This window comes from Populus alba, chromosome 6, assembly GCF_005239225.2.
Source record: "Populus alba chromosome 6, ASM523922v2, whole genome shotgun sequence".
Classification (NCBI taxonomy): Eukaryota; Viridiplantae; Streptophyta; class Magnoliopsida; order Malpighiales; family Salicaceae; genus Populus; species Populus alba.
In genome coordinates this window covers 21,912,392-21,925,439 of record NC_133289.1, presented here as the reverse complement: position 1 = coordinate 21,925,439, position 13,048 = coordinate 21,912,392, and the positions used below count along the sequence as shown (strand labels likewise).

Here is a 13,048-nt window from a genome sequence, read left to right as displayed (position 1 = left end):
TTTGATTTATAATTTTTAATTTGGCTGAAATACTACTATATTGAAGAAACTAGTTAGGGATTCAAGTAGAGAGTAGACCTTGTTAATTAGCAGTTTCAAAGAACTCTTTCAATAGTTTTTACTTGGATCACAATTATAGGTTGCTGAATTTTGAATAAGAAAAGGTTGTAAATTTGAATTAGGTATAGAGGCAACCAGATTTCCCCTTCTATCTATGTATTCAGCTGCAAAGAAGGCTATGGCAGCTTGCATTTTCACATCAAGTTATGATATCATTTTTATAATCAATGCTTAAGAATAAAAAAAGATGCATCACACAGAAGATTTGTATTTAACAGTAAATATATGTAGATTAAGCATATAGCAAAAACAAATATGCAGAAAAAAAAAAAAAACAAAGAACGAGGGTTTTAATAGCAAATAAATATATAAAAGTTTAAAAAATAATTTTCAGAAACTATTTTACACCAAATAAAATGAGGTAGTGGAAGAAGAATAGTTTAATTAAAGAACCCTCTTTAATATTTTTCCATGAGATACCTAATTCTCAATCTTGTTAAAATATATTTTTTAAAAAATGTTAAAACATACTTTAAACTCTTTAAATCCACTTGAAAAAAACGTTAAAAGATAATAAATAAAAAAAGCTCAGATCCATATAATATCTCAAATTCCAGATTCATAGACAGTCGATTAAATTAGAAAGAACATAACTCTAATTTTCACTTGTTTTTCTTAAAAAAATGGCAACAGTGATTTTTAAAAATTTTACTAGCTTTGTTCCCACACTTTGCCATAAGACCTTTTTTTTTTTTTTCTAAAAATGATGTTCAAAAAATGGCAACAATGATTTTTAAGACTTTTACTAGCTTTGTCCCCGCGCTTTGTTATAAGATTTTTATTTTATTTTATTTTGTTAAAAATGATGTTAAAGTGTTGAAATGATATAAAAAATCATTCATGGTAAACTTGTTATCCTAGTAATTAATGGTGAGCCAACCCATATTTCACTAAACCAATAACCCATATCACAAGTTTCGAATAACTCGATTAAAAAATAAAGAGAATTATAAAGCTTTTTTTTTTTTTTTTATGAAAAAATTTTAATTATACAAAACAATTTTTAAAAACAACAATTAAAAAATAAGGATAAAAAAAAATAAAAAATCAAATCTTATATTTTAATTTAAGGATGAAATTAAAAAATAAATAGTAAAAAGACATTTAAAAAAAAAGAATGAGGATCCAACTGACATAAAAAATAAAAACAATGTTGTAATTAAAGAGTGAAATTAAAAAGGATAATAACATTTATAAAAGAACCAAGAAAAAAATAATAAATCAAAACAACGAGGATCGAATTGAAAAAATATAATACCATTTATTTGAATCAAATGATGAAATTGAAAAACTACTAAAACTTTTATAAAAGGGTCAAGGATAAAAATTATAAATCCAAATAATAAGGACCACATTGGAAGAGTATAATATTTGGTAAATTTAGAATGAAGGATGAAATTGAAAACAAATAAAACTTTTATAAAAAAGCTAAGATAAAAAATCAAAAATCAAAATAATAGGGATTGAAGTTGAAAATACCAACAACTAAGAGGACTAAACTCTAATTTTTTGGGAGGAGAGAGAAGGAAAAAAAAAGGCATATCGGCACCAAATTAGACCACCAATGAAAATACGCGTCACACTATCAAGAAAAGAACACGATAACACCTTTCAATAACACAGTGAAAAGGCATTTTTTTGACACCTTGAGGAGCCACACACGCCACTCGAAGGGAGCGATCACCTCCCACACGCCCACCTTTTTGTTTTGTTTTTTATTTATTTAGCTAAACATGAAATTACCCCTAAGTTGAATATATAATTATAAAAAAATCATTTTGAAAAGCCAAAAATATCCCTTGACCTAATACTTATTTTTTTTATTTAATATTATTTTTGTAGTTTCATTGTAAATTTAAATTGTTTATTACCTTTTATTTTTATATATGTGTAAATACCAAAGTGCTCTTATGCTTCAATTATTGAAAATACAAAAATACCATTTGACGAAAGATTTAATTTTTTTCCCCCTCTATTTGAGTTGTTTTATTTTGAATTAAGATTAAAAAAAAAAACTTATTTATCTCCATTTTATTTGATAATGATAAATAAATCATAAAAAAACATGCTCTTTAGGCCCGTTTGTTTGCAGAAAAGTAGTTTTTTTTTGGAAAGTGGTTTCCTAGGAAAGTGAATTCCTGAAAAGTGAATTACTTTTTGATGTTTGGTAATGTTATAGAAAATAAACTAAAAAACATTTCCAGTGTTTGATTATGTTATGGAAAATAAACTTGAAAATAATTTATTAATAAATTAATTTTTTTTTCAAATTTATCTAATATATTAAAAATATTAAATATAAATATTTAATCACTTACAATAAAAGAATAAAATCTTAAAAGTATAATGATGAATTTTTTTATTATATCCTATATTCATATATAGCTTATTTTATAAAATATAACTATATATATGTCATATAATATTATAGAGATATAACCTTGTGAATTTTTCATAAATAAAACCTGTTAATATATATTTTTTTAATTTTAAAAGCTTAAAATATGTTTGTTTTCATATGAAGAAAGTCAAATTAGTTTATGGTATTAAATAAGAGTTAGATATTTGGGTTTTTTGGTTATGAAGATTTTTTTAAAAGATAAATAAATACAAAAATATTTTGATTGGTTTTTTTGATAAAGATTGTTTTTTTTTTACGAGTATAGGCAATTATCCCTATAATATCCCTTTAATATATATCAAATAAGTATTAAGAAATAAATATAAATATCTTAGATCAAACATAGGTCATGCATAAATATTAAGTTTTGATATGATATGATCAAGATTAATAGATACAAGCATGAAAATAGATACAAGCATTAAGGTGATTTGGATTAAAACAACAGGAATATATATGATTGAGATCAATAGATACAAGCATGAAAATTATTTGTATATCATTTGTTACTATGTATTCGAGAGTGCGGTAGTTTCTGTTTTTAAATGCATTTTAAAAAAACATTCCTACTTCAAAAAAAAAACTTGAAAAAACATCAAGTGATTATTAGTCCCTTTTTATTATTTTTTTGATGATTTTTTAATATGCATTTGACGAGTGATTATTAGTCCTTTTTTTTTTTTTTAAATAAGTATTGTGTTGAGGATAAAATATTACATTAGGTTAACAACTATTTTAATTTTAATTTTTCCGTCACTGAGAACCAATTAAATTTAATTTGAAAACAAAAAGGTTTCTTGTAATTGAAATAAAATGATTAATAATTTTCTTATTAGCTTTTTTTTTGCTGAAATAACATTATTTCTCAGATTTGTTTATATAAATTGAAAGTATTAGAAATAAAAAAGAAATGGAAGAATATGAGCTCTTCCATTTCTATCTAAAACAAATTAAGAGGATCCTTCTTAATTTTCTATCTTAATTTCTTACATGGTGGCTATACCTAATCCTTTATTTTTCAATTCCCTTCGTTTTATCCACCATTCCTTATAATCACTCGATGACAGTACATATTTTATCAATTAAAAAAAAAGTATTTTTCTTAAAATAAAGAAAGGAAAATACTTTCCTGGCAGTATATTACTGAAATTCAGTTTTTTTAACTAATTTTTGTTATATTTGTTAAATATAAAGAAATAAGAAAAATGATTTCCAGAAAAATCTAGGAAAAGGCATTAAAGCATATTTTAAGTTTGTTTTAGTGTTAGGGGTGAAAATATCTTTAAACTATTCCGATGAATAGTAAAAAAACGTTACTTTCCTAAAGGGTTTTAGTTCATTTTAATATACCAGGTATTATTTTTTACGTTTGTTGCAAGGAAATATTATATTTCGTATTAGCGAAATTATTAAAAAAATATGATGTTTTCAAATATTTATACGCAAGCTTTTCTTGGGAAAAAAAACATAGTTATCATACCTAGTCTGACTTGACTGTTTCATTCAAAACTCGGGTCTGCAATTGACTTGAAGAAAATGTTAGACTTGTTGGGATCAACTCAAAACTCGGGTGACCTGATAAAACCTAATAAAAATCTATTTTTTTTTCAATTATGTTTTTCTCTATAGCCAAAGAACTTTTTTTCTTCATTCTTTTTAGTTAGTTACTAGCTTATATCAAATTTTCATTATATAAATATTAGAAGAATATTTTATTTTTTCAATATGGAATTTAAAACCCATTAATATATATATTTATATGTTTACAAGAAAAAAAATTATGTTTTTTTAATGCGGGATAAAAAAAAAAATTTTAATTTAAATACTTCAATTCAAAAGGATAAGATAATATATTTCTAACGGGAATAAAAATATTTTGAAATAATCTTTTAGCTTATATCTATATGGACTGTTTTTTTTAATTTTTTTGATATATAATATTAAAAATTCAAATATTTTTTTTAAAATTTTTTTGGATTGACCAGATTCAATTCCATGTAATCTGAAACTCGGTTTCTTGACCAGGTTAAACCCTCAAGTCGGGTTTGATATACCTATAAGATAAAATGTAATTTCCATTTTGAAGTGAATTTCATATAAATTTTCCTCCTTTCATAGAATCTCATTCAAATTTTAGGTTTTTCTTTGTAGCAATGCTAAATCTTTACAAACATTCTTCTCAAAATCATTTTTTTTAATATAAAATTACAGATCTTTTTAGAAAAGTAATTTTGGGAATATATATATTTTTTAATAAAAATTAACATCATTTCTTTTTCCTGAACTCTCCTCTAAATTTGCCCCTTTTATTTTAAGAGCAAAATACTGAAATAGTATATAACACACGCTCCGCTCTACAAAAGCGCACTCTCAAGTTCCAAAAATATCACCAAAACCCTAACAAAAACAACTCTCTCTACAACTTTCTCTCTCTACCTTCATCCTCACCACAATGGCAACTCCTTCTCTGGACGAAGAAACCGCTAAGGAAGTCCTTAGACAGGTCACTTTCTCTCCACTATAGTTCTCTTAATTTCTTGGAACCATTAAAAGGATCCTTATTTTATTGTTTTTTTTTTCCCTCTTTATTTTCAGGTTGAATTTTACTTCAGTGACAGCAACATACCTCGTGATAATTTCTTGAGAAACACAATCGAATCCAGTGAAGATGGCTGTATCCTTATTCTCTTCAATACAAATTGTGGGTTTTTGTTATTTTTGAGTTTAGTTTTGTTTTTTTACTGCTGCTGCTGCCGTTGTTGGTCTTGACTTTAGATAATAGTGGTGAGTTTGGCTTTGATTTGTTCGTTTAAGAAGATGAAAGGTTACTTGAAATTAATGGACGTAAAGCCTGAAGAAATACCTGAATCTACTGTTCAGGCTGTGGCAGAAACGTTGAGAAAATCTACCTCTCTTAAAGTTTCTGAAGATGGTTAGTTGTTTTTTCCTTTCCCAAGTGATCTTATTTTAATGTATGGTTACTTAGAAAGTGGATGATCAAAGAAAGTTTTGAATTTCTGGAATGCTTGTGCTATGTTGGGAGAAATTAGAGTGCAAAATATCTTGTTTGGGTGGGGTCTAAGTTTAATGGATATGATTTAAGAACATGTGCGTAATCAGTGTTTCGTCTATTTTTATCTTCATGGTGGGTGGTTTGCAGGTAAGAAAGTAGGCAGGATGGCAGCTCTATTGAAGCCGGATGAGGCTATAGAGCAATTAGATGTAAGAACAGTTGCTGTCTCACCGTTAAAATATAATGCGAAGCGGGAAGAACTGGAGTCGTTTTTTGGTCAACATGCGAAGGTAATGAAAGGGTCCCTGTTTGTTTTGGTTGTTAATGCTCTGCGTTTTCAATTTCAATTTTTGACATGTGAGGAGGGAAATATGGGAAATATTTGGCAAATTTTGCTTGGAGTATGAGTGATTATGTTACACTTATTTCAGGTTACAAGTGTGAGGATGCCTCGTCATGTTGGTGACAAAAGGGTATTTTGTGGCACTGCTTTGATCGAGTTCTCATCAGAGGAAGATGCTGAAAAGATATTAAATCAAAGCTTGGTGTTTGAAGGTGCCGAGCTAGAATTAAAACCAAAGTAAGCTAATGCACATAGACAAATACCTAGTAGCTATAACATTTAGGTTTCCTATTTATCCTTTACTCTCATTGTAGAAATATAAAATGGACTAAAACTTTCTTGTGATATAAGATACTTGGTGACCTTTATAAGAAAATTGTGGTTATATATCTATTCTTATATAGTCAAAGCATTTTAAACTAAATAGTTGGGGGACATGAAATATACAATGGTGATATTCTATACTTTTGCAAGTTTCTCTGCTCTCATTTTGGCGGTGACAGATGAGCTAAAGCTTTGACCTAAATCATACAGAAATCATTATCAAATTTTTATTTGATTTAGATGGAAGTGGCTATGTTTGTGATTTGATCTGTAGAACAGTTAGAGTTCCATGTGATAATTAAAGTTGTGGGAACAAAAAGGTTGGAAATTATGGTATAACAAGTTTTTTTGGCAATATTTGACAAGGCACTATAATTTTTGAAATATATGACGTCCTTGGGCCTTTGATCTATCTTTTGCTGCTAAATTTTAATCAGTTATACTGTTTGTGCACAGTGTAGAACTTAATATAAAGAAGCTGCTGCTCCATATTTTATGCTCCTAACATGCTCTCTTTCCAATTCAGGAAGGAATTTGATACAGAAAGAGCACAAGAAGAAGAGGAATTTGAAAATTCCCGGTCCTCAACAGGCCCCCATAACAAGAACAGTTCCAATGGAGAGGGCAAGTAAGTAATCAACAGTTCCCATGTATTCCTATGGGACTGTGGAGTCTTCTCTGGCTTGGTTTGGTTAAGCGGTCAAAACCGCGTTTCATAGCATGAAAAGCATCAATTTGAGTTTTTTCATGCTATGAAACTGAGTTTCAACCACCAACTCAAACATAGGACTGTTTGTTAACCTGATTTTCTCACTTTTGTTGATGACAGCTACCCGAAGGGCTTAATTATTGCGTTTGCTTTAAAGAGTAAGCTAGCTGGAGGTTCTGCAGAACAAAATGGTGCACAGGAGCCTGCCAATGGTGATGCAAATGCCTGTGAAACAGATGGAGGGTCAAATTCATCAGAGAATACAACCAAAGAAAATGAACAGGAGGTGCCAGAAAATGTCAAGACTGATGATGCCAACAATGTGGATCATGTTGATGGGGACAATGGCTCTGAAAGCACAGTAATAAAAACTGGAGAGGAGAAATCATCTGAAGATTCAAATGAAAAGGAGGAAGGGAAGGAAAAACCTAACCCAGCTGCTTCCAAGGATGACAAGAATGTTGTTCTGCGTGAAGATCTGAAGGCTGTCTTCGAAAGATTTGGCACTGTGAAGGTTCTATGATCCCCCCCCCTCTGTGTGTGTGTGTGTTATGCAATGATTATTTAGAAGTTTGACACTGTTTTCATTGATCTCTCATGGATATCTCGCATGCCTTCTCTTTCTGTTTTCAATCATGCGGTGCTGTCTAGTCTTTTGTTCTTTATCTGTTATACTGACTCCTTTTCATATGCATGCCACTTTGGTAGTATGTTGATTTCAAGATGGGAGATGAATCAGGATACCTTCGATTTGAAGAAGCAGAAGCAGCTCAGAAAGCTCGAGCAGCTGCAGTACTGGCTAAAGAAGAGGGTCTGGTTGTGAAGAATTTCATTGTGACTTTAGAACCTGTGACTGGTGAGCACCAAAACTGACTTTTAGGAGAGTGTTGTCTGGAATTGTTATTTTAAGATGAGCGCTTTTGATACTTCTGTTACAAAGGTTTCAGTATGGATTCCTTTTAAGAAATCTGTTTGTCTGTGATAGATGCTAGCTAGCTAGCATGAAACTGTTTCCCATGCTAGGTTCACAGTTGCTTTTGGTGTTTGACATCCAAGAATGTTAAAATGTATTAATTGTTGTTGAAAAATAGAAGGATCTAGGATCTCGGAAATATGGATCAATCAAACACTAATGTTTTTCTTTGTATGTGATTCTTGAGACGAAAAATGCTTATTTTTTAGCTATGTTCTAGTCTTTTATTCCAAGGCTGATTAGTCCAGTATCTAATGTTTCTGTTGGATTTGGAATTCTAGTTTTGATAACAAGATTACATAAGCAGAACTTGTTGCATATACATTTTTATTTGTTGACCAATTTTATTTACTGTCATTAAATGTGGAAAGATAATTTTCATGGGTCCCTGGTTACAATTTGATTTGGGTTCTTTATTTTCAGTGGTCGTGATGTGTTTTTTCGACTAGAATTCTGTCATAAAATTGTATTTTCCTTGTTAATTGATGGATTATTTTGTTTTAATCATGCATTATTTTAAGTGGCACTGAGAGAGCTGGTACTGTTATTTTTAATCTCAGGTGAGGCAGAAAAGGAATACTGGAACCAACTCCGTGGACAAAAAGAAAGGCGATTTGAAAATAAGGGCAACCGAGGAAGGTCAGTATTATTGTAATTCTTACTTCCACTTCTCTTGGATGATAAAGCACTTGATAAAAATGGTTCTTCCCTCCAAAACCAGGGGTGGTTGATGTCTTGATGAGTGGGGGGATATGGTTATTCACTTCAATGGGTATAATGCTGGTTCATTTTTGCTAAATATTTCTGCCATTATAAATTTTATTTATGTTTTTCAGGGGTGGGAAACACTACAGGGGTGGTGGCAAACATCCCCGCTCTAGAGAAAACAATTATGGGAGACCAAATAAAGCTCAGAAAGTTGGAGCATTATGAGAGCTAACCATGCCTATAATTGGTTTTGTGACAATTTTGTACGACACCTTAATAGTACGAATGTGATACAATCACAATGGATCTTGATCTCCCTGGCATCTTTTTTGTCTTGATAAGCTACAAAAATGTGTTTCTATTTGTATTTTTTGTTGACTCTTAATTTATTCTATAGTTGGAAATGACCCTCGAAATGAATTAAGAGTTTGGTGGGTGATCTCAAACTGCTGCGGCCATTTTAAATGAGTTGAGGGTTGAAACATAAGTAGTCTCTCTATTCTGGGTGTTACGTAGTGTTCCATATTCTGATACTTTTCGAGTTTTTGCAGTCAGTGTGCACCCATAAGTTATGAATGCAGAGAGAAATTAAGATCTGAATAGTTTTCGTCTGCTCGTAGTGAAGCCAACATGTTCGCTGATTATCTTGCAAAACTAGGGGTATCTATCTAGATGTTCTCATCTGCAGTACTTAGTGGTCTGGTGTTCAGCTTGCTGTTAGTGTTCTTTTGCCTCGTCCAAGGTGGGGAACCACCCTAAGTTTATTGCTTTTTGAAGGCAAATGAATGGATGCTACAGAACAAGGCTTGTAGGTAGAGGAAGATGAGGGATGATTGCAGTTTCGGCAGCATATTTGAAATCTGAAGCAGATTAGGACGATTAACAACGGATAATTGCAGATTGCAGGTGGGAATTGCCTTTTTGGCAGCTTATTGTTGGCAGTTTATTTCAGTGAATCAAGGTTTGAGTTTTTGTAGTAGTTCCCACTATTATATTATATAAATTACAAGGGAGAAGGGTTATCTCCAGGCCTTCCAGAAAAAGTATATAACAAATTGAAAACAGCTGCCCTGCCTGCCCCCCAACATATTTGCGGGGCTGCCTTGGTAAGAACCAGACCACCACGCACCCTGCAAAGTCCAAAGCTAGGGGGAATCGTATAATATATAAACATGAAAAAGTGAATTCCGGGGAAAGTGAATTCCTGGAAAGTGAATTCCGGGAAAGTATTTTCCGATGTTTGGTAGTGTTATGGAAAATGAACTGGAAAACACTTTCCAGTATGGAAAATGAACTGGAAAATAATTTATTAATGAATTAATTTTTTTTTCAAGTTTATCTAATATATATAAATATTTAATATCACTTACAATAAAAAAAATTGAAATCTAAAAGCATATGCTAGTATTTTATAAATTAGAGAAATAAGCTTGTGAAATATTTACGTTATTAATATATATTTTTTTCAATTTTAAAAGCTTAAAATAAGTTTTTTTTTTTCATATGTTAGTTTATGGTAAGAGTTATATATTTGGGTTTTTTTTTTGTATCATACAAAAATATTTTTATGATACATATTTTTTTGTACACGTAAAGGCAATTATCTCTTTAATATTTAAAAAAAAAAAAAAAAAAAGCAATCAAAACAAAAATAAAATCACTACAAGCACTCCCTCTGCATAACCGATCCCAACATTTTTTTTCCATTCATCAAGCTCTTTCTCTACCAACAGGTTTTTTTCCATTTTTTGCAATTGAATTGAATTCACCCACCAACAATGGTGAACCGTGTATGTGTATGGGTCTGTGTTTGGTTAATTTTTGGGTGGGTTTGCTGTGGTTGAGGTTTCGGTTTGCTATGGTTGAATGGGTTGCCTTCTCATCAGAGGTTCCAGTGAAATTAACAGAGCATGGGAGGTTGCAGTGAAATACCCGGCTTCTAACCATTTACAAAGCATGGTTGCCAAGGAAAAAAAATTACCTGGAAGATGAAAGATGCTTGCAGTTGATCTGCGTGAATTATTTGGGAGAGATTTGGTTTATTGAGACAAAGAAAGGAAAGTGTTTTCAAAAACATTTCCTACGCTAACGTTTTCCGTTGACTGGAATTGAGCAGGGAAAAAAGTCCTGGAAAAAACAAGGCTATAAAATGCAAATGGTTTCCTTTTTTTCTCTTTCCTATTTAGCATAAGGACGCTAAGAGGTGATCAAACCTTTGGTCAGGGCAAAATTGGCTCAAAACAAAAAATTTCAATAATAGTCTATGAACTCTTCGGCTTTTTTTTTTTCAATGTGAGTTCATCCCCCCTAGGCCCAATTGATAGCCAGCCCAAGTAGCGTGCCTATTATGCTATTTTTTTTTTTTAATGATGCTTCAAAAATCTAGAATATTAAGAAAGTTATTTTTCCCTGTGTTTAGATGGTGAATGATCACAAATTTATGTCAATCTTTTATTCTCCATAATCTTTTTCATCGTGTATGGACAATAAATAATCACAAGTTTATGTCAATCTTCTATTATCTATAATCAAGGATTCTAATGGTTGGTGAAAGAGACCGGATTTCTTACAAAAATAGTTTCTTTTCAAGATTTTTAGGGACCTTTAAATAATTAAATCAGTAATTTTATTATGAAAAATTTGCAGTAAATGAGCATTATATTTTAAAATAAATTATTTTTTATTCATTTTATATAAATGTTGAGAATAAATTTTGAAAGTGAAGATTATAAACCTCTTGCTTAGGTTATTCAGAGTATATTTATAATTTTTTTTCCTTTCTTCTTTTAAGGGGTTGGACGTCTTCTTCTTCATCATTCAAGTAGAAGAAAACTCTTATACTCAACATTAATATTGATATTTTCTTCATTTTGAATTTATCTTCATAAATTATTTTGAGTTGTTTTTTATAAAGTTATTGCAATTTTAAACAAATATTTTGATATTTTATTTTTACTGATTTTATAAGCATCTATTTTATTATAATAATAAATACTAAATACTAAAAAACTAAGGGTGCAACACACCTCCTATATTGTTCATATGAACATCGAAAGAGATGGTTTTTTTTTTTAATTTAATCATTTAATATTTGGTTGATTTTAAATTTATCTTTATAAAATATTTTGCATGTTTTTTATGGGATTATCATAATCTCAAACAAACATCACAATATTTGGTTTGTATTGAATTTTATGAGTGATTATTTTTGTTATCTTATGATTAAATAAAAAATAGTTTTAAAAACATTCTTAAAGCCAGTGGAGTCCATGAACTTGGATTACAGATTTAACAAGTAAAGCTGTAAAGTCCAAATCGATTTAATATTTTTCTATGTCAATATTTTTTTTAAAAAAAATCATCTTGAATTCTTTTAAAAAATCAAACCATGCTTTTTCTAGTCATTCAAGTTTTTAAATCCATCAAGCTAAATAGATCATGTCGGGATAACTTTTATATAATTTAATTTTAAACTTAGGCTAGACAAAGAATTAGATTAAGAGATTTCAAGATTAACTTACTTAATTTAATAATGATGTAATTAGCCAAACAATACCTATCTGTTTTTGTGTTTCAAAAGTATTTTTAATTTTTTTTTTTACTTTAATTGTTTTTAGATTGTTTTAATATGTTGATGTCAAAAATAAATTTAAAAAAATAAAAAAATTATTTCAATTCATTTCCAAATAAAAAACATTTTGAAAAAATAACCACTACTATAATACCAAACGAGCTCTAAAAATATATATATATATAAAAAGTCTTATGATTTATTCATCATTTGTTTTTGTGTTTATAATTGTTGCTTGAAAAAATATTAAATTAATTTTTTAATGTTTTTTCAATGATTTTGATATTAAAAATAAAAAAAATAAATTATTTTGATATATTTTAAAGTGAAATACTCTTAAAAAGCAAATTGCATTATGATATAGATACTCATTTACTTAGGATCTTTTTTTTTTTTTTTTAAATATATATATAAAAGAAAAAATAATAACAATGCTAAAGCACAATCATCAATAGATTTGAATTTTTCTTTTTACCAATTGAAAGTATGAAAATTTTTAAAACCCTTGGAGAATGGCTCTTTCTTGCTATATCTTTCTTTTAATTAAACTAGATTAATGTTGGTGGATTTCAAAAAATGCAATAAATAAGCTACCACTACATTATTAAAAAAAAATCACTTGTAAAAATAAAAAAGAAAAAGGAAAATAAATTGAGTCCACTAAACCCTCAGGCCTCAGTATTCTATACAATAATAAAAAAAAAGAGGTGAACGAGGAAAATAAAATTTGTCCGTTGGGATTTTAAAAACCTTAGGGAAAAAAGTCCATGAAAAGGACGGCTAAGATTCCAAAATGGAAAAATCAGAACCGTCCATAAAATTCAAAAAAGTTGCTCGACATTTAACACCCATAAGGTTTGAATAAACTCCAACAGTCCGCCCCTTC

The 13,048-nt window shown here is 29.4% G+C and overlaps 1 protein-coding gene across 1 annotated transcript; it reads left to right on the top strand.

Annotated features, from left to right (window-relative positions):
• The first annotated feature begins 4,866 nt into the window (after positions 1–4,866).
• LOC118053493 (la protein 1) lies at positions 4,867–9,037 on the top strand. Its single transcript, XM_035064775.2, has 10 exons — positions 4,867–5,024; positions 5,117–5,195; positions 5,304–5,453; positions 5,682–5,824; positions 5,966–6,114; positions 6,728–6,829; positions 7,031–7,424; positions 7,619–7,766; positions 8,444–8,522; positions 8,720–9,037. The coding sequence occupies exons 1-10, from the start codon at positions 4,974–4,976 to the stop codon at positions 8,814–8,816; spliced, it is 1,392 nt and encodes a 463-aa protein (XP_034920666.1). The 5' UTR covers positions 4,867–4,973; the 3' UTR covers positions 8,817–9,037.
• The last annotated feature ends 4,011 nt before the right edge of the window (positions 9,038–13,048 follow it).

Coding starts and splice junctions, on each gene's coding strand:
- LOC118053493 (XM_035064775.2), top strand. CDS start 4,974: ATGGCAACTCCTTCTCTGGACGAAGAAACCGCTAAGGAAGTCCTTAGA. Junction 5,025..5,116: donor CTAAGGAAGTCCTTAGACAG/GTCACTTTCTCT, acceptor CTTTATTTTCAG/GTTGAATTTTACTTCAGTGA. Junction 7,767..8,443: donor GACTTTAGAACCTGTGACTG/GTGAGCACCAAA, acceptor TTTTAATCTCAG/GTGAGGCAGAAAAGGAATAC.